Source organism: Oryctolagus cuniculus, chromosome 14 (genome assembly GCF_051225735.1).
Source record: "Oryctolagus cuniculus isolate XC-2025 breed Fujian yellow rabbit chromosome 14, ASM5122573v1, whole genome shotgun sequence".
In the NCBI taxonomy this organism is placed as follows: domain Eukaryota; kingdom Metazoa; phylum Chordata; class Mammalia; order Lagomorpha; family Leporidae; genus Oryctolagus; species Oryctolagus cuniculus.
In genome coordinates this window covers 96,630,423-96,649,968 of record NC_142880.1, presented here as the reverse complement: position 1 = coordinate 96,649,968, position 19,546 = coordinate 96,630,423, and the positions used below count along the sequence as shown (strand labels likewise).

General features: G+C 65.9%; 2 protein-coding genes and 1 long non-coding RNA gene across 3 annotated transcripts in view; 2 read left to right on the top strand and 1 right to left on the bottom strand.

Annotated features, from left to right (window-relative positions):
• Positions 1-7,267, top strand: part of LOC149122447 (uncharacterized) — a 34,869-nt gene extending 27,602 nt beyond the window's left edge. The window contains exon 3 of the long non-coding RNA XR_016220896.1: positions 6,747-7,267. This is a non-coding gene — a long non-coding RNA (uncharacterized LOC149122447). The remainder of the gene's footprint in view (positions 1-6,746) is intronic.
• An 893-nt stretch (positions 7,268-8,160) lies between these two features.
• On the bottom strand, positions 8,161-9,537 carry MRPL36 (mitochondrial ribosomal protein L36). The gene is made up of 2 exons (XM_008252888.5): positions 9,404-9,537; positions 8,161-9,256 (listed from the first exon to the last, which is right to left on the bottom strand). Exon 2 carries the CDS (start codon positions 9,242-9,244, stop codon positions 8,987-8,989), a length of 258 nt encoding a protein of 85 aa, XP_008251110.2. The 5' UTR covers positions 9,245-9,256; positions 9,404-9,537; the 3' UTR covers positions 8,161-8,986.
• Positions 9,538-10,581: 1,044 nt separating this feature from the next.
• On the top strand, positions 10,582-18,328 carry NDUFS6 (NADH:ubiquinone oxidoreductase subunit S6). The gene is made up of 4 exons (XM_002723959.6): positions 10,582-10,696; positions 10,986-11,039; positions 17,798-17,920; positions 18,200-18,328. Exons 1-4 carry the CDS (start codon positions 10,589-10,591, stop codon positions 18,263-18,265), a joined length of 351 nt encoding a protein of 116 aa, XP_002724005.3. The 5' UTR covers positions 10,582-10,588; the 3' UTR covers positions 18,266-18,328.
• Positions 18,329-19,546: the final 1,218 nt, after the last annotated feature.

The window sequence follows — 19,546 nt, the reverse complement described above, 5'->3', positions numbered from 1 at the left end:
GACACGGGTGCCCTGGGGGGGTGGCTGTGAAGGCTGGGGGGGCCTGGACACGGGTGCCCTGGGAGGGGTGGCTGTGAAGGCTGGGGGGGCCTGGACACGGGTGCCCTGGGAGGAGTGGGCCGTGAGGGCTGGGGGGCCTGGACACGGGTGCTCCAGGGCGGGGAGGGCCGTGAGGGCTGGGGGGCCTGGACATGGGTGCCCTGGGAGGGGTGGCCATGAGGGCTGGGGGGCCTGGACACGGGTGCCCTGGGAGGGGTGGGCCGTGAGGGCTGGGGGGGCCTGGACACCGGTGCTCCGGGGGGGGAGAGCCGTGAGGGCTGGGGGGGCCTGGACACGGGTGCTCCAGGGGGGTGGGCCATTGTGGGGAGCAACTCAGACTAGACTGTTACTCGAATTAAGACTTATTCTATGCATCTGCTCTCCCACAATATGGCGCTGGGAGAGGAGGAAACAGCTTCTACACAGCTGCCTCCAGTTCAACCAATAAACAGCAGGACCTGCTCCTGATTGGAGGAGAGCAGCGTACTCGGCGTGTGGGTAGCAGAGTTGGGATTGGTGGAAGAGGACTATAAAGGAGGAGAGAGACAACATGCACCAGGAACATCTATCTGAAGGAACACCTGTGCAGCCCCCGAGAGAGCCGGCTGGCGGTGTGCCTCTCCCCCGCGGAAGTGGGGAATGTGGCAGGGGGAACCGCCCTTCCACGGAGGTGGAAGGGTCGGTAGCCAACCCGGGAAGGACCAGCAGCAAACCCGGGGAGGGCCGAGCAGACGAAAGAACAGCGCAGGGTCCTGTGTCGTTCCTCCACGAAGAGGGGGAGCAACAGGGCAGAGGGCTAGAGGGCATTGACACGGGTGCCCCGGGGGGGAGGACCGTGAGGGCTGGGGGGACCTGGACACGGGTGCCCCGGGGGGGGTGGGCCATGAGGGCTGGGGGGGCCTGGACACCGGTGCTCCGGGGGGGGGGAGAGCCGTGAGGGCTGGGGGGGCCTGGACACGGGTGCTCCGGGGGGGTGGGCCATGAGGGCTGGTGGGGCCTGGACACGGGTGCCCCGAGGGGGCTGAGCTGTGAGGGCTGGGGGGGCCTGGACACGGGTGCCCTGGGGGGGCTGAGCTGTGAGGGCTGCCGGGAGCTGGGCTCTGGGTGCCCCAGGGGGGTGGGCCGTGAGCTGGGCTCTGGGTGCCCCGGGGGGGTGGGCCGTGAGCTGGGCTCTGGGTGCCCCGGGGGGGTGGGCCGTGAGCTGGGCTCTGGGTGCCCCGGGGGGGTGGGCCGTGAGCTGGGCTCTGGGTGCCCCGGGGGGGTGGGCCGTGAGCTGGGCTCTGGGTGCCCCGGGGGGGTGGGCCGTGAGCTGGGCTCTGGGTGCCCCGGGGGGGTGGGCCGTGAGCTGGGCTCTGGGTGCCCCGGGGGGGGGTGGGCCGTGAGCTGGGCTCTGGGTGCCCGGGGGGGGGTTGGGCCGTGAGCTGGGCTCTGGGTGTGGGCTCTAAGGGGCTCCTGTGCTTTGCACAGGCTGCAGCGCTGTCCCCAGTGCCGCCTGGAAGCCGTGTGTCTCACGGAGTGCTCTCTGGAACAAAGGCTGGTCCCTGTGGCCTGTCAGTCACACACCTGCGTGGCTGCCCTGTCGCCTCTCTGGGTGTCAGAAAGGCTGGGGTTCGGCGAGGCCGGCTTGCTTTCAATCAAGGGCATTTCCGGGCCCTCCGACGCGGCCTCTGAGTCTGGTGGCTCTGCGTTTGGCCCCGCGCCTGCTGCACGGCTGACGCACTCACCTATAAATCACGGAGGTGACAGGTGCCCTGTCAGCACCTGCTGACGGACGGCGCCTTCTCCACCATTACAGCCTTGTGACGGTGAGAAAATTAATTTAAGTGGTAGTTAATTTCTAATGAATTCCACCCAAGCGGCTAATATGGTCCCTCGGTGTTATGGTAACCTTCACGGATCATTGCATTATGTAAATAAATTCTGCTTTATGCCGGTTTATTAAAAAAAGAGTGAAGCTTGCGAGGTCTGCTCGCGTCTTCTGTGCACAGGCCCACGGAGCCACGCGCGGCCCCCCCGGGGCTGGACTCCTCTGCCCTCCCCTGGACCCGCTCTGCCGCCTGCTGCTGGGGTCCTGGACGTGTGTCCTGCCTCCACACTGGCCCGGTGGGAGTGCTCTCCAGCGAGGAAGAGGAGGGACTGCATGAAAGCCAGGGCCCACCCGTGACAGCTGAGAGCCTCGGCTGCAGACAGTCCCAGGGAGGGGTGGGCTCTGGGGGCTGCCGAGAGGAGGGGGCTGGGGCAGCTCAGGTGCAGGTCCAGCAGGCACGGAGGATACTCTGCTAGCAGCAGGTCCTGGCTCCCTGGTGAACCGCCTGGGCGCTCGGCGGCACTAGGCGGGAGGGAGGCGCGGGCCTCCTGACGGCGCGGGAACTGGACGTGCCCAGGGCCGTGCCAGCAGGGCAGTGACGGCTCCCAGCAGATCCCGCGCCCCAGGCCTCGCTAACCCTGCAGCAGGTCTGCCCAAGCTCTCTAGGCCTCCCCTGTGGAAGCCCCTCCCTGGGCCCTCCCCCACCCCCTCCTGGTGGCACCGCTGTCCCAGGCACGGCCTGCCCTCTGCACCTGTCCTGTCCGGGCACCCATACCCTGCCTGCCCCTGCTCTCTCCTTCCCGCCAGTGCTCGCCACAGGAGGCAGCAGCCATGGCCCAGATGCTGGGCCCTGACACCGGGTGAGACCCGCGTGGACTCAGGCCCTGGCCTCAGCCTGTCCCAGGCCCAGCGCTCGCAGCCTTTGGGGACTGAACCAGAGGAAGGAAGATCTGTCCCTGTCCCTGTCCCTGTCTCTCTCTCTGCCTGTCAAATTAAAAGCATGCCACAGTCATGCATGTACCTGGGTCGGAGCAGCCTGCAGGCTCTGGGGGACAGATGTTGGGGGTAGTATGTGCCTTCAGGTTCCGTGGGGTCACAGGACGGGGGTTCCCACCCAACCCAGAGCTGTGGGGTCACAGGATGGGGGTTCCCACCCAACCCAGAGCTATGGGGTCACAGGCTTTCTCCACTGCTGCTAGGCAGCGATTGTCCTCACCCGGTGGTGGGCGGGGCCTGTCATTGTGTCCGCAAATGGTAATGTGGGCGGGGCCTGTCCCTGTGGCCTCACACAGAGGTGGTGGGCGGGGCCTGGCCCTGTTTTGTCCGGGTTCACAGACTGGGCCTTCTTACTGCGTCCTGGAGTGGGGGATGGGGTTTCTGTGTCCTCAGGTGCGGAAGGGGTCGGGATCATCTCCCTGGCCTTCAGAGCGTCAGCGGTCAGTTCCGGTGTCAGGACATTGGGCATCCACCTGCGAGGAGTCAGGATCGCCACCCTGTATCCGCGCGGAAGCAGATTTCAGATGTTTCTAAAATAAGCAAAACTAAGGTGGTTTCTTTGTGGTTATCATGAAATATCTTACGGTAGTAACAGTCTGTTTTCAGCTGATAACAACTTCAATTGCATACAAAACCTCCACACTTTTATTTCTTCCTATTTACGGTATTGATGTCAGAATCTATATTTTTGTTGCACATCCAATATTATGAGCAATAAGTGATGCTTGTTTTTTTTAAAGAGTTACAGAGAGGAGAGGTCTTCCATCCACTGGTTCACTCCCTAATGGCTGCAACGGCAGGAGCCGGGCCAGGCCAAAGCCAGAGGCCAGGAGCTTGTTCAAGGTCTCCTGGAGCCCTGCTCCTGTGGGCAGCAGGCGCCCTAGCCCGGGGGCCATCTGCCGCTGCTTTTGCGCAGGCACAGCACAGAGCTGGGTCAGAAGTGGAGCAGCTGGGACACGAGCTGGCACCCACGAGGGTGCTGGCATCGTGGGCCGCGGTCTTACCCACTAAGCCGCAACGCAGACCGCCATCCATCTGTTTAATACTTTCGTCTTTTAACTTAGACCAGAGCTAAAAGGGATGAGTAGCGCCATGAGACATCTGATGCACACTTAGCTTTGCCAGTGGTTATGTCGCTTTTCCCTGAAGCCCACCCCTGCGCACCTGTGACGTGTGTTCGTCCGCCGCCGTGTATTTCGTGGTGTGAGTACCTCTCCAGTCTTCTGTCTAACGTTGCCTTCCGATGACTGAGTTCTGAGGTTTCTTTATATTTGCTAAATCCGCCCCTCTGTCAGAAACGTGGCTTCCAAGGGGTGCCTCTTGCTTTTCGGTTCTCCTTTCCTGAAGCGCAGAGGTAGTGGTTCTCCGCAGTCTAACTTAGCCATGCATTCTTTCATGGCTGTGCTCTGCGTTTATATCTAGAACGTTTCCCACAGCCAAGGTCACAAGACCACTTCCCGTGCCTTCTCCGAGGATTTCCTGGAGAATTACGTCCTACGTCTAGGCCTGTTACTCATGTTCAGTTCATCGTCACGCGTGGCCAAGGTATCAGCTTGCCTGTTGACGGAGCGTGTGATGCCCTAGAAGTCCCAAGGCTGGGAACGAAGGAGGCGGCTCCGTGTTGTCCCTGGGGGTGGATGACTGACGGACGGTCTGTCCCCCACCCCCACCCCCACCTCTGTCACTCTGCCTTTCGAGTAAGTAAAAATAGGGCCGGTGCTGTGGCATAGTGGCTAAAACCGCTGCCTGTGACACTGGCACCCCACATGGGCACCGGTTCAAGTCCTGGCTGCTCCTCTTCTGATCCAGCTCCCCGCTGATGGCCTGGGAAAGCAGTAGAGGGTGGCCAGGTCCTTGGGCCGCTGCAGCCATTTGAGAGAATCAGCAGATGGGAGGTCTCTCCCTCTGTCTCTTCCTCTTTCTCTGTAACTCTTTCAAATGAATAATCTCAAGAAAAATAAGTAAAAATAAATTACATTTTTAAAAAGATTTGTTTGTTTATTTAACAGGCAGAGTTAGAGGCAGAGAGAGGTCTTCCATCCGCTGGTTCACTCCCCAATGGCTGCAACGGCCAGAGCTGAGCTGATCTGAAGCCAGGAGCCAGGAGCTTCTTCCGGGTCTCCCACGCGGGTGCAGGGGCCCAAGCACTTGGGCATCTCCTATTGCTTTCCCAGGCCACAGCAGAGAGCTGGATCGGAAGTGGAGCAGCAGGGATACGAACTGGCACCCATATGGGATGCGGGCACTGCAGGCAACTGCTTTACCCACTATGCCACAGCACGGCCCAATGAGCATTTTTAAAGAAAAGAATAAACGTTTATCCGGGCACTGACACCAGGGTCCAGACCGGAGTGGACGGTGGCCCCCGCGAGGCTGCAGGGCTGTTCTGTGCGGGGCGGCCGCAGAGGCGGGGTTTGTTTTGACACAGCACACGGGGCGGGGCTGGACTCGCCACGGCACTCCTCTCCTGTTCTCAGGGCAGCTCCCTGGGCCAGCTCGGTCCGTGGGAGAAGCCCACAGCTGCAGAGTGGCACCGGTCAGACTGACGGTGGTCAGCATCCCCCCGAGACCGCAGTCGCCATGGCATTGGTCACACAAGGGAACTCCATTTTCCCAGGGTCCTGTGGGGGCGGCCCACCCTCTCTTCGCGGCAATGCCTGCAAGTCTGCCCTGAACATCATTTGCATACACACGCCGGGCCTGTGTGTGGACCTGGTGTACACAGTCTGGGGCCTGTGTGTGGACCCCAGGGCCCTGGTGTGCACTGTGGGGCCTGTGTGTGAACCTCAGTGCCCTGGTGTAGTCTGGGGCCTGTGTGTGGACCCCAGGACCCTGGTGTACATGGTCTGTGGCCTGTGTGTGAACCTCAGTGCCCTGGTGTACACTGTGGGGCCTGTGTGTGGACCCCAGGACCCTGGTGTACACTGTGTGTGGGGCCTGTGTGTGGACCCCAGGGCCCTGGTGTACACTGTGTGTGGGGCCTGTGTGTGGACCCCAGGGCCCTGGTGTGCACTGTGTGGGGCCTGTGTGTGGACCCCAGGACCCTGGTGTGCACTGTGTGTGGGGCCTGTGTGTGGACCCCAGGACCCTGGTGTACACTGTGTGTGGGGCCTGTGTGTGGACCCCAGGACCCTGGTGTACACTGTGTGTGGGGCCTGTGTGTGGACCCCAGGGCCCTGGTGTACACTGTGTGTGGGGCCTGTGTGTGGACCCCAGGGCCCTGGTGTACACTGTGTGTGGGGCCTGTGTGTGGACCCCAGGGCCCTGGTGTGCACTGTGTGTGGGGCCTGTGTGTGGACCCCAGGACCCTGGTGTACATGGTCTGTGGCCTGTGTGTGAACCTCAGTGCCCTGGTGTACACTGTGGGGCCTGTGTGTGGACCCCAGGGCCCTGGTGTACACTGTGTGGGGCCTGTGTGTGGACCCCAGGACCCTGGTGTACACTGTGTGTGGGGCCTGTGTGTGGACCCCAGGGCCCTGGTGTGCACTGTGTGTGGACCCCAGGGCCCTGGTGTACAGTCTGGGCCTGCGGCTTTGTTGACATCCCATAGTGTGAACCCTCAGTGTTCTGGTCACCCCACTTCCTTTCTTCCCCGGAGAAGGTTTTGAATAACCACGACGTTTCATATAAAAACCCCTCTGTGGTGCTGACTGGGGTTCCATGAATCTATGGACCATTCACAGAGAATTGACATATTTTTTTAAAAGATTTATTTATTTACTTACTTGAAAGTGAGAATTACAGAGAGGAGAGGCAGAGGGAGAGAGAGAGGTCTTCCATCCTGGTTCACTCCCCGGTTGGCTACAAAAGCCAGAACAGCACGAATCCAAAGCCAGGAGCTTCCTCTGGGTCTCCCATGTGGGTGCAGGGCCCAAGGACCTGGTCCTTCTTCCTGCTTCCCCAGACCACAGCAGAGAGCTGGATCGGAAGAGGAGCAGCCGGGACTCGAACCTGCGCCCATGTGGGATGCGGGCGCGGCACGTGGCCACTTTGCCTGCTACACCACGGTGCCTGCCCCGACATCTCAGTATCACCAAGCCTCGCAGTCCCCTTACACCCTGCATCTCTCCATTCAGTTATCACAACAGTGTTTGCATTACAAGTGTCTTGTTGGATTAAACGTTCAGTGTTTTATGCTCTTGGCCTGTGGTGAGTACTTGTAATCTCAACCTCTCCTTGTTCACCGACACGTGCAGCGTCCAAGATGGCAGGAGACAGGTCGTGGCTGAGTCCAGTCCCAGGACAGGAAGGGCCCTCACGGACCCCGGCCTCTGCGGGCGTGGAGCCTGAAGACCAGCGAAGGGGCGGGCTGTCCTCCAAGACGTCATTCGCGGAGAGGGCGCTGGGCTGTGCTGATGGTGGCGTGGGCCGCACCCCCGGATGGTTCCCTGTGCTGGAATCTGGGGCCGTAACACTGGCCACCTGCACGCTGGCAGTTGGGGGCGGCACATCGGCCCTGACCCAAGATCCCAGGCCGGCAGCCCTGGGAGCGAGCAGGGACGTCAAGCTGCCCAGGCCCACTGGCCAGCAGGGACCCCGCCTCCCGGGCTCGCTACGCAGAGGCCGCACGGGCAGGCTCAGGGTCCACCGAGGGCGCTTCCTGGAGCATCAGTGGCCGCCGTGTTCCTCGTCCTCTCACACAAGGACACCAACCCCACATGGACAGGGCTGTGTCCCCGTGCCTCCCAGGGTCCCACTTCCCAACCACGGCACCCAGCTCCCTGGCTCCATGGAGGGACCCTGCGGGGCTGGCTGAGGCCTGACGTGGAGCACTGGACAGAGCCCAGGCCCAGCTGCTGGGCGCGAGGCTGTTGGTGCCTCTCGTCCACCTCGGTCCCGTGGCGCTGCCCCAGCAGTTGTCTGAATGCAGCTGGGTGTCACTGACCCCTTCACCTCAACACCGGGCCTCCCAGCCACAGGAGGCGGAAGGTGGAGCCCCTGGGGTGTGGGGCTCACTGAGGCCGGCGGTCAGGGCAGGATGGACTGCCCCGGCCCAGCCCAAGGGGGAGCTCGCGGGCCGGCCAGTTTAGCCGCTGTCCTTGGGAGTGGCCAGTGCCTGGCCTCCCTCCAGCACACGCCTGCGGTGGGCAGCCTGGGCCCTGTCCGGAACGCGGTGCCTCGCAGCCGGCAGACACCGACTGGAGCCCCTGCAGGAGGCTTCCCGCGGGCGGCCGGGGGCTCACACGCCGCCTAGCCAGGCCCCTCCCGAAGCGGCACAAATGCCCCAGGTTTCGGGGATAAACGCTCCCCCCCAGGCCCTCCACTGCCCCGGTGACCCCGGCTTCAGCTTCAAGAATGACGCTGTCCAGGCCTGCTTTAGAAACAACTTTACTGGGAGGTTCCGGCAGAACGCGAGGGCGCGCAGGCTGCACAGCACCGGGGCGTCCCTGCCCCAGAGCCCCAAGGCGGCACGTCCACCCGTCCCACGGCGGGCAGTCCTGACGGGGAGGGCACCGCGGCCCCGGCTCGGCCCGCAGTCCTGGTGCCTCCACTCCCGGAGGCCGCGTCGCGGTGGGGCCCCTGCCCCGAACCCGCGCCCCAGGCTGCGGTGCGCCGGGACCCCCGCGGACAGCTGACCGGGACTCCCCGCGCCCTGTCCACTTTGACGCCGGGGCCCTCCCAGGCCGAAGTGGCCGCTGTGCGGTGCGCGCCTGCACACGTCCTCCACGCTGTTTCCTTTTCTTCTTTTAAGGCACCGTTAGAGAGATCTTCCATCCGCCGGTTCACCCCCAAATGGCTGCGGAGCCAGGAGCTTCTTCCGGGTCTCCCACACAGGTGCAGGGGCGCGGGCACCCGGGCCATCACCGCTGCTGTCCCAGAGCAGCACCCACGTGGGATGCCGACGCGGCAGGAAGCGCGGCCGCCCCGGGGCGCACCAGGTCCCCCCGAGGGCCCCGGGTGACCACCGCCTGCCCTGCCGCCCACTCGTCCACGGAGCCCACCCCGGCAACGGCCTCTCCCACCGAACACGCCCTCGGGGTCCCGCGCGGCAACCGTGGGCGCCAGAGCCCGGAACCCACTCCCGGGGCGCGCAGAGGGCTCTCCGGGGCCGCCCCCGCTGCTCCCGGCCCCGGGCTGACCGGCGCGGGCGCGGACGCGGACGCGGGCGGACGCTGCACAGCGCGGGCTTTATTGGGGTCGGGCCTACATCTGCCGCTGCTTGTGGCGCGGGTTGCTCTCGCAGTACACGAACCAGCGGCCGCGCCGCTTCACCAGGCGGCAGTCCCGGCAGCGCCGGCGCAGCACGCCCTTGGTCTTGAAGCCCTGCGCGGGCGGCGGCGCGGGCAGCGCGGCGGGGCCCGCGGCGCGCAGGGGGCCCAGCAGGCCGGCGCACAGGCCGCGCGGCTGCAGCAGGGGGCGCAGGGCCGCGGCCGCCAGGGTCCTCACGAGCGCGGCGGCCATGCCGCGGGCGACCTGCGGGGAGAACACGGGCGGTCACGGCGGCTCCTCCGTCCCGCCCGGACCCACCCTCGAGACCGCAGCCAGCGCTGCTCCTCCCGCGGCCGGCGGCGCCCCTCCGCGAGCCCAGCGCCCCAGAACCACGCGCACCCCTAGACTCACCTGCAGAGAAGCGGTGCGCACGCCCTGCAACCAGCCTTCGCGCGCGCCTGCGCCTGCGCCCGCGCCTGCGCAGTGGGGCGCGGACACCGCCGCCAGGAAGGAAGATGGCGACGAGTCACGTGGTTCCCCCGCGCCGCGCCAAGTCAGAAGCGCATGCGCGCTCGGGCGGTGTCCGCTTCAGGGTCGCGTTGGGGCCTAGCACTTTCTGAGCGGAGCGACGTGGGAAAAGTGGGCGAGTGAAAGGCATTAAAAAGCGGACAGCCACCGAGCCCATGGCCAGGCGTGGCGAGGCTCCGCGTGTCGAAGAGGACACCCGGGCCGACGCGGCTCAGGCGCGCGGGCACGAGCGGGCGAGGCTGGCCGCGGCCGGACACCGCCCCGACGGCTGCTCCCACGGCCAGTACCGTGCGCCCACCGCCGAGAGCCGCCCTCCCGGGCGTCCGCCCAGCGCGCCCGACGCTCCGGCCCCCGGGAACGCGGGTCGGAGCCTCGCCAGCCCCGGTCCGTCGCCGCTGACCCCCAGGCGCGGTGGGCACCCGTCGGGGTTCCGCAGGCTTCTTATCTCCCCCGTCACATGATTGAGCCCTGTGTTCTTAGGGCAGCGCGCCCGGCGGCGAGGGGCTGCCCTGGTCACCTCGGGTGACCCCGGGCCCCGGCTCTGCCTTGTCCCTCCTGGTCGGGCCGGCTCCGGCCTTGGGAGGGTCCTGAGAAGGGGACACAGGCCCGAGGCCAAGGGGACCCCCAGGTTTGCAGGCCGGGATCGACCCCAAAGGGACCCGTGCACGCAGAATACACCGCCTTGGCCGGCGGCTGGCCGCGGGGCGCGCGCGTGCACCTGCGCCCGCAGTTCTGATAAGCAATCGGCCCCTTCACCCGGGAGGGACATCTGATATTCAGACTCGTGCTGACCGGTGAGCAGAAGAACGTGGACAGTGCCGCAGCAGTCTGCAGCCTCCTCCGCCCTCCCCCCCGGGCAGGGACCACCGAGCGGCCCCACGCCCAGCTGTCAGCCAGCACCGGGGTCCCGGCTGCGGGAGCCGCCGGCCAGGCCCGCCCGCACTACGCAGGCGCAGCACTCGCCCCGCCCCCGTGCCCGCCTCCCTAGGGCGAAAAAAGTCCCGGGATCCGTACGCATGCGTCGGCGCTCGGCGAGCCGGCGCGCCGGGTCAAGGGTCAGTGGGAAAGATGGCGGCGGCGTTGACCTTCCGCCGGCTGCTGCTCTCGCCCCGGGGCGCACGGGGGCTCGGGGTGCGAGTCTCGAGCACAGGAGAGAAGGTCACGCACACCGGCCAGGTAGCCGCTTCGGGGCCGCGGGCCGGGCGTGGTCGGTGGTCGGGGCTGGCCGGGCAGGGCGCTGGCGGCGCGGAGGCAGGGTCTGGGGGCGCCGCCCGGCGCGGGGCGGCCTCTCGTGCAGTCCTGGGAGTTCGCGTGGTGTTAAGTCGTGCAGCCGCACCCCCTGGACGCGCAGGGGGAGGAACGCGCTCCGGTGCGGCTTCGGCCCCGCGGGGTGGCCTCGTTCGAGCCCGGCTGTCGGCTGGGGGGCCGTGCGTGCGTGCGTAAGGTCTGCGTTCTGTTCTTGCAGGTTTACGATGACAAAGACTACAGGAGAGTTCGGTTTGTCGGCCGTCAGAAGGAGGTGAGTGGGAGACTGGTCCGGGGGAGGTAACGACGCCCCTGGCTGGGCTTCGGGGTCCGCGGGCCTCAGGGACGCAGGTGCAGCGCCGCCCCCGGGACGGGCGCGCACGCGCGCGCGACCCTCCAGTGGCGTTCACGTTCGGGCTCGCGTTCCATCCCCGATACCCCGGGTGCACATCCTGCACGAGCCGCCGGACTGGGCAGGGCACGTGCGGAGTCAGGGTCTGCCCGCGCCGTGAGGCCGTCACGCCGTCCTCGGTTAGATGGCGCCTTGTACCTGTTTCTGGTCGGAACCGGCCTGGGCGACTTTGTTTTTATTTCTGGGCCTTGGCCCCCCCCCCCCCCCCCGTAATGTAAATCCCACTGACTTTTAAAATTACTGTTTTTTAAAGATTTTCTTATTTCGAAGGTTAGGGGCGGAGAGGGGTCGTCCTTCCCCTGGCGCACCCCCCGGCTGGCCGCAACCGCCGGGCTGGGCCGGGCAAAGCCAGGAGCTCCTTCGGGGCCTCCCCCGTGGGCGCAGGGGACAGACAGGGGCTCACGGCCGCGCCGCAGCACCGGCCCCTAGGCGCGTTCCTGCCGGGCCTCAGGCGGACAGAGTGGCTGTGAGTGCGTCTTCGCGGAGTGAGGGGCTCCGTGCGCGCAGGGGGGTCTCCCACGGGAGCCTGCTTCCCGTCTCCGCCCGGCTCGGCGGCTCCGCGGTGTCCGGCCCTGTCCTGCCCTCCAGCGACTGCAGGACCCCCCCCCCCCCCCCCCGTGCCGGCCGGGCCGCTGGCTCTCGCTGTAGCCCCCTCCCCGGATCGGACCTCCCAGAACGTGTTGAGCATCAGAAGTTCTGTTGAGTGTTGGATTCACGGGGGTCCTGAGGCCAGGTCCAGGGGCAGTGGGGGCCCCAGGAGGGTGCGCTCTGCTGCAGTGGACGCTGTGTGGCCTTTCCAGACTGATGGCCTTGAGGTGCCATCGCCACAGGGTGACGATCCCCGGTGAGGTGGGGACCACGTGGCTTCTCATTGTGTGTGTCCAGTGAGACCGCGGGCCGTCCAGTGAGACCACGGCCGTCCAGTGAGACTGTGGGTGTCCAGTGAGACCGCGGGCCGTCCAGTGAGACTGCGGCCGTCCAGTGAGGCGGGTGGGGTGATTCCTCAGATGCTCTCTGTTCTTTCCTTTTTCGAAAGGCGCAGTGAGGCGGGGACACACACACGCACACGCACACACAAACACGTGTGCGTTCATTCTCCGAGTGGCACTTACAGCCCAGCCTGCTCTCGGTGGAAGCCAGGAGCTCCGTCCGGGGCTCACATGGGTGCAGGGGCCCACGGGCTTGGGCCGTGTTCCACTGCTCTCCCAGGCTCGTTAGCAGGGAGCAGCCGGGACCCAGCAGGCGCGGTGACGGGGGTGCCGGCTCTGGTTTACTGTGGGGGTGTTGGTGCACGTGCACCCCCTGCAGTGGCGTCTCCCACATGCAGCAGACGGTGCACAGCTTTGGTGCGGGGCCGGCTTTGAGCACACTTGGCTCGGGTTTGGCGAAGGTCAAGTTCTCTTGTCGGGTGCAGCCACCAGGCAGAGACGAGCAGGCTTGATCGGGTGGGGCCCTTTGGTTTCTGTGGCTGTGAGGGCCGGGCTCCCCCCAGGGCCCTGGCGTCCAGGGGCGCTTCCTTCCCAGGTGGCGCCTGGGCTCAGAGCTGCCCCGTTTCGGTGTCCTGGCTCGGACGCCAGGTCGAGCAGGTTGGCCCTGAAGCCCTTGATGGTGTTGGGGTGAGCTGACCCCAGCCCCCAGCTCGGCTCCAGCCGTGACAGCAGGTGCCCCGTCCCTGAGAAGTGTGCGTGACTTCTGGTTCTGGTTGGCACAGTGGAGGGCGCTGCGGGAAGCTGGCCCTGGATGGAAGGCGGCCGTGTGCACGCAGGCCGGCGGCTCCCGCCCAGTGCCCGCCACGGCTGTTGAGCCGTGCGCCAGCCAGCGTCCTGAGCGCTGTCGCTCCACACACACAGCACACGGGATACGTGTTCCAGGCGTGGGTAAGACTTTCCGTGCAGGAGGTGTCTGGTGCTCTGGGGGCCCATGGGGGGCCTTGTTCCGGGTGCAGACGCCCCTGCTGAGGCGCCCCACCCGCACTGCTGTGTGGGGCAGTGTCCTGGGTGAGCCCAGCCCCCAGGCCCAGCAGTCGTGGGGGGACAGTGCAGTGCGTGTGCTGTCCATGTGCAGTGGGTGTGCTGTCCGCCCACCTCCCGCCACCCCCGGCAGAGCTGGCCCCGGGGTCTCCACCTCAGATTGCGGCTGCGCCGTTCCCAAGAGCTGCCTGTGGAAGCGCTCGGGCCCGGGACGGGGGTGACTGTCACCTGTGTACAGGCGGCACGCTCACCTGCTCCCCGCCGGGGTCGGGGGTCACGCTCCAGAGCCCGCAGTGCGGTGAGGGCCCAGACGCGTCTGATCTTGGCTTCTGGGGCGGCCCTCGCTGGACACCTGGCTGCCTGGACCCAGCGCAGCCCAGCCCCCTCTCTGCTCCCCGGCTGGCCCTCTGCTCATCTGGCCTCGCCAGGAGCCGGCACCCTGGGGCCGCCCGGTCTCTGTGCAGCCGCAGGAAGCCCCTTCCTTGTTAGTCCCCCCCCCCCCAGAGCTGTCACCGAAGCGATGCTGAGAGGAAATTCTGACGCGGGGCGGGGGCTTCGGGACCCACTCTGCACGATTGCACTCCTCCGAGCCCCAGGGCCGGGGGGCACGGAGTTCCTGTTTGGGAGGGAGAGAAAGCTCTGGGCACGGCGCTGGGCACGGCGCTGGTCGCGGCTGCGCAGGGATGGAGGGTGCTGAGTGCCCCCGATCTGCACGTTAAGAAATCTTTGAGGTGGTAAATCTGTCTTTTTAAGATTTGTTTATTTTGAAAGTCAGGGAGAGACAGGGAGGGGTCTTCCACCCACTGGCTCACTCCCCAGGTGGCTGCAGTGGTCAGTGCTGGGCCAGGCTGAAGCCAGGAGCCAGGAGCCAGGAGCTTCTTCCAGGTCTCCCACGCGGGTGCAGGGACCCAAGCACTTGGGCCATCCTCCACTGCTTTCCCAGGCCACAGCAGAGAGCTGGATCGGAAGTGGAGCAGCCGGGACTTGAACCAGTGGAGTGTTGGCGTCACAGGCACCGGCTTTACCCGGTACACCACAATGCTGGCCCCAGCAGTAAATCTTCCCTGATGCGAATTTTTCCCCACAGTGAAGGGAAAATGGAGAGAAAATATGGCTTCCAGCCGGTCCAGGAAGGGACCACGGTGCACAGGTGACCTCTGTGGCTCTCCTGGCTGGTGTCCCCCTCCTTGTTTGCCACGGGGCCGGCGCTCTCGGGTAGGGCAGGGGCTCCATGCTCAGGCTGGGGTCTCAGCGCTGTGCTGTGGCGCTCGGTGTGGGGTCACCTGCACACACACGCGGCGTGGGCAGGACAGGACAGCAGCCGAAGGAGTGCGGGGGTCCCCAGGTGCACCAGCACCGAGGACGGTGGGGAGCAGGTGTGGTCACCTGGAGGCGGAGCTGAAAGGCCCCGAGCAGGAGCAGCTGGCCAGGGGGAGGCTGGCGTGCGGGGAGGTGGGGCCAGGCCGCAGCGGGAGCAGAGCTTGGGGCGAGGTGGTGCGCGTGGCGGAGCCTGCGCCTGCTTCCCTCACGCTGCTCTTTGAGGGCCTGGCCCCGGTGTCCCCATCTTGGGCAGCGTGGCCTGCACCCCTTGGAAGCCCTGCTGTGGGCTTTGTGCAGCTCCCCGTCCCTGACTGTGCGATGGGAATTGGGGGCAGAGCAGAAGCGATCGGGTTTGCAAATGCAGTTCCTGGCTGCAGGAGAGCCACAGGCTCTGACGCCGGGAGCGAGGTCGAGAGGGAGGAGGCGCCCTAGCCCAGCCCGCCGGGGAGCCAGGCCAGGCCCGTGGAGCCGCCCTCGGAGCCGCCGCGGGTTGCTCCCTGGGCTCCAGCAGCCCAGAGCCCATTTGGACGTGGAGGACGGCCAGCCCAGTGACTGGTTTTGAGCATTTTCTACAAATGTGATCAAGTTTGAAAATTAACTTGGTGGAAACCTTAGAATTTTCAGTGATTGAAAGACACTTTTTTTTTTTTAGATTTATTTGTGTGTTTGAAAGGTAGAATTACAGAGAGAGGGAGAGACAGGAGTGAGGGCCTCCATCCTGTGGTCCACTCCCTAAATAGCCACAGCGGCCGGAGCTGTGCGGGTCTGAAGCCAGGGCCCAGGAGCTTCCTCCAGGTCTCCCCGCTGGTGCGGCGGCCCCAGCACCTGGGCGTCTCCACTGCTGGGTCAGAAGAGGAGCAGCCGGGACGTGAACTGGTGCCCACGTGCGAAGTTGGTGCTGGAGGCGGAGGCTCAGCCCTCCACCACGGCGCCGGCCGGCCCCCGGGAGAATCATAGACACACACGTGCACGCGCGTTCACACACACACACACACACACACACACACACACACACACACACGGCGGTGTTATGTTAACCGCTCACTGAGCCTGGGTTCGTTCGGGACTGGAGTTTGCAGGCGCCCCGGGTCTGACAGACTCGAGTTTCATCTGCAGTAGATTTCCTCTTCTAATAAATCTAATCTCAAATAAACCTGCCCCTCGGACTGTCCCTCGGCACAGATGTGGGAATCAGAGCGGGGACAGGGCCCTGACAAGTTAATCTGACCCTGTTTGCTGACCCAGTTGCCACGCAGCCACTGTCTGCCCGTGGGGGCGTGGCGTCCCGGGTGCTGGGGGGGGCTGGCTGTGACAGGCTTGCCTGGTGGTTTCCTCGTCACACGTCCTCCCGGTGTCGTGGGCGGCAGCGGTGCCGCCGGCTCCTTTGTATTCCTGCGATGGGGCTGAGGGCTGGCACGCAGATGCTAATCACAGAAGGTCAGGGCTGCCCCGAGGAGCAGGCTCCGTCAGTCAGGCGGCTGCCAGTGCGGCCTGGGTGACAGTTGTCACGGGCACACGCCGGCTCATTTGCATGGAGGGCTGAGCGGGGTGGGAGCTGCCCGCTGGCCGCACAGGCACTGTCTGGTTGGGGCCTGGCGCGTGTGCTTCGCTGAGGCCTCCTTGCTAGCAGCCGCTGCCTGTGTTTCCGGAACTTGGTGAGCTCTGCCGTCTGGGGAAGCTTGGTAAAGTGCTCAGCTCTCCTGGAGGCCCGGTCTGGGTGGGAGGGGAGGTGGGCACCTGGGGGGTCGGCTGGCCTCAGCTGGGGCCCCAGCCCAACAGAGCCACAAGGGGTCGTCCCTGGGAACCCCACCCACAGAGCCACAAGGGGTCATCCCTCAGACCCCCACCCACAGAGCCACACGGGGTCGTCCCTCAGACCCCCACCCACAGAGCCACAAGGGGTCGTCCCTCAGACCCCCACCCACAGAGCCACACGGGGTCGTCCCTCAGACCCCCACCCACAGAGCCACAAGGGGTCGTCCCTGGGAACCCCACCCACAGAGCCACAAGGGGTCGTCCCTCGGACCCCCACCCACAGAGCCACAAGGGGTCATCCCTCGGACCCCCACCCACAGAGCCACAAGGGGTCGTCCCTGGGCGGGAGCCCTCAGCTGAGATGAGCCTGTTGTGCTGATGCCCAGAGCGCCCGGGACAGACTGACGGTGGACAGGGCACTGCTGCCGTGGGGGGTGGGGGCGTGCACATTCAGGACAGACTGATGGTGGACTGGGGCACTGCTGCCGTGGGGGGTGGGGGCGTGCACATTTGGGACAGACTGACGGTGGACAGGGCGCTGCTGCCGGGGGGGGGGTGGGGGCGTGCACATTCAGGACAGACTGACAGTGGACAGGGCGCTGCTGCTGTGGGGGGTGGGGGCGTGCACATTTGGGACAGACTGACCAGCAGACAGGGGCACTGCTGCCATGGGGGGTGGGGGACACACGTTCGGGGCAGACTGATGGTGGACAGGGTGCTGCTGCCGTGGGGGGTGGGGGCGTGCACATTCGGGACAGACTGATGGTGGACGGGCACTGCTGCCGTGGGGGGTGGGGGCATGCACATTTGGGACAGACTGACCAGCAGACGGGCACTGCTGCCGTGGGGGGTGGGGGACACATGTTCGGGGCTCACGGTGTTTACACGCGTCAGTGCCGAGGCCACGTGGGGTTCCTGCTGTGGACGCCTGTGTCCCCTCGTCTACATCAGGGTCCCGTCAAGGTGCTGGCAGACAGGCCAGGGCTGCCGGCGGGGTGGGGGTGCTCAGTGGCCGCCTGCAGGCACCGGGGCGTGCCGCCTGCCCCAGCTCCGCCCTGCCGGCCCGGGCTGTGCAGCAGGTCTCTGGCACCAGGCTGGAGTCTGGACCGTGAGGGTGACGTGACACATGGCTCTGTGTCGCCCTCGTCCCCAGACGCTGCGTCCTTCCCCAGGTACAACGTCCGGGTGGTGGCAGACGTCGGTTGTGTGTGTTTCAGACGTACAGTCACGCTGGGGGTCCAGACGGAAGCGTGCACCTGCGGGGGCTGGCGGGTCCCGTGGCCCTCACCCGCACCCCTCCCCTTCCTCCCGGGGGGCCGCACTCCTGGTGCTTTCTGAGGCCCTCGCTGTCGTGGTTGCGTGAGGGTGTGTTCTTAGTACAGGAGGTGCACGCGCGCGTGTTTCAGGACACGCGTGTGCTGTGCCGATTGTGGCGTTGTCCCCGTGGCCGGCCTCTGTCCAGATGCAGCGCCGGGTGTGTGTCCCGTCCCATCGGGCTCTCCCTGTGCCTGCGTCTGGGTGGGCGGGAGGTGTTCACATACATCGCATCGTCTGAGTGTGTCTGGCTTTGTGCAGGTGAACGAGAACTTTGCCGTGGACTTGATAGCGGAGCAGCCTGTGAGTACTGTGGAGAGCCGCGTGATCTCCTGTGACGGCGGGGGCGGGGCCCTCGGCCACCCGAAGGTCTACATCAACCTGGTGAGCGCGCGCCTGCACACGCCTGCCTGCCTCTCCCTGCCCCTGCTGGCGGGTGGGCGGGGCTCCCCTTCTCCCACGCCGGCCCTGCGTGTCCTCTGAGCCCCTGCCGTGCCCCTGCTGTCATCGAGGCTGGGCGAGGCCCCCGGGTCAGGGTGGCCCCACGCGAGGCTTCGCCACACCCTGTGTCGGTGTTTCGTGTCACCTCCCGACCCGTGGTGGCTGAAGCTCGGGCCTGGGCCGGTGTGGAGGTGCCAGGGCGTTCCTTTTGAATTTTCTCAGGACAAAGACACGAAGACCGGGACGTGCGGCTACTGCGGGCTGCAGTTCCGACAGCAGCGGCACTAGCGGAAGCTGGGCCGGGGCAGCGGGGTCATGTCCGACTGAATAAAGCTGCTGCTGTCCGCGTGACGGGTGCCGTGTCTCCTTCACAGAGCGAGCCTTGGCCGAAGGGGGACGCTGGGGGGTCATCCCCCCGCGGGGCAGGGGTGCCCTGGGTGGGTCAGACTCCGTCCTTCCCTGCACTGGGGCCGGTGCTGCGGCGTGGTCGGCTGGGCCTCTGCCAGCGGCGCCGGCATCCATGTGGGCGCCAGTTGGTGGCCCAGCCGCTTCTCTTCCAACCCAGCTGCCTCCTGGTGGCCTGGGGGGCAGTGGGCATGGCCTAGGTGCCTGGGCCCCTGCACCTGCGTGGAGGGTCCGGGGAGGCTCCTGGCTCCTGGCTTTGGGTCGGCCCAGCTCCGGCCCTCGTGGCCATTTGGGGACTGGGCCAGCAGATGGGAGACCGCTCACTCTGTCTCCCCCTCTTTCTGTCTGTAACTCTGCCTCTCAGATAAATAAAGTTTTCACCAAGAACTTGGGTTTCTGTTTGAAGCTGAAAGGCCGCGTGCTGGCCGAACTGGGGGCAGTGCGGTGTGGGATGGCTGAAACAGGGCCGGGCGGGCGTTGGGCGAAGTGGCTGAGATCCTGCCCGGGACACCTGCGTCCCTCCTCAGGGAGCCTGGCCGCAGCCCCTGGCTCTGCTCCTCGCTCCAGGTCCTGCTGGTGCGGGCGGGGAGGGAGCAGGTGGCCTAAGGATCTGGGCCCCTGCCTTGCACTTGGGGACCCAGGTAGGCCTCAGGCTCCTGGCTTCAGCTTGGCCCAGCCCTGGCTGTTGCAGGCATTTGGGGGGTGAGCCAGTGGGTGGAAGATGTCTGTCTCTCTCTGTCTTTCAAGTAAAAATTGCAAAAGGAAGAATGACCCAGGAGCCCGGGCGAGGGAGTGGGGATTCCCGAAGACAAGCGTGCGGCAGAGGCTGGGAGGGGCGTGAGCACTGTCTGAGCTCTGGAACACCCGGGCGCGGGGCAAGCCCGGTCCCAGCACTGGTGAGGACACAGGAGGCGTGTCCTGGCTCAAAAGGCTAAGCTCGGCTTCCGGCCTGGCGGTGGTGTGGTGGACGGGAGCCCCAGCCCCTGGCGCGTGGTGGAGGAGGCTGGTGCTGTCCCTGTGCAGAGCTGGGGCCGGCCTGTGGTTGGACGAGGGGCCTGCGCCTTCCAGGCCAAGGGTCCCGGTGAGCGTGGGCCCCGTGCACCAGGGACCCGGTCAGGAGCCGTCGCGGCTCAGAAGTGCACGTCGCGGCTCAGAAGTGCACGG

Excerpts from the sequence above, each read along its gene's own strand:
- MRPL36 (XM_008252888.5), bottom strand. The coding sequence starts at position 9,244 with ATGGCCGCCGCGCTCGTGAGGACCCTGGCGGCCGCGGCCCTGCGCCCC.
- NDUFS6 (XM_002723959.6), top strand. The coding sequence starts at position 10,589 with ATGGCGGCGGCGTTGACCTTCCGCCGGCTGCTGCTCTCGCCCCGGGGC. Across the intron at positions 10,697-10,985 it reads AGGTCACGCACACCGGCCAG|GTTTACGATGACAAAGACTA; the intron begins GTAGCCGCTTCG and ends CTGTTCTTGCAG. Across the intron at positions 11,040-17,797 it reads TTGTCGGCCGTCAGAAGGAG|GTGAACGAGAACTTTGCCGT; the intron begins GTGAGTGGGAGA and ends GGCTTTGTGCAG.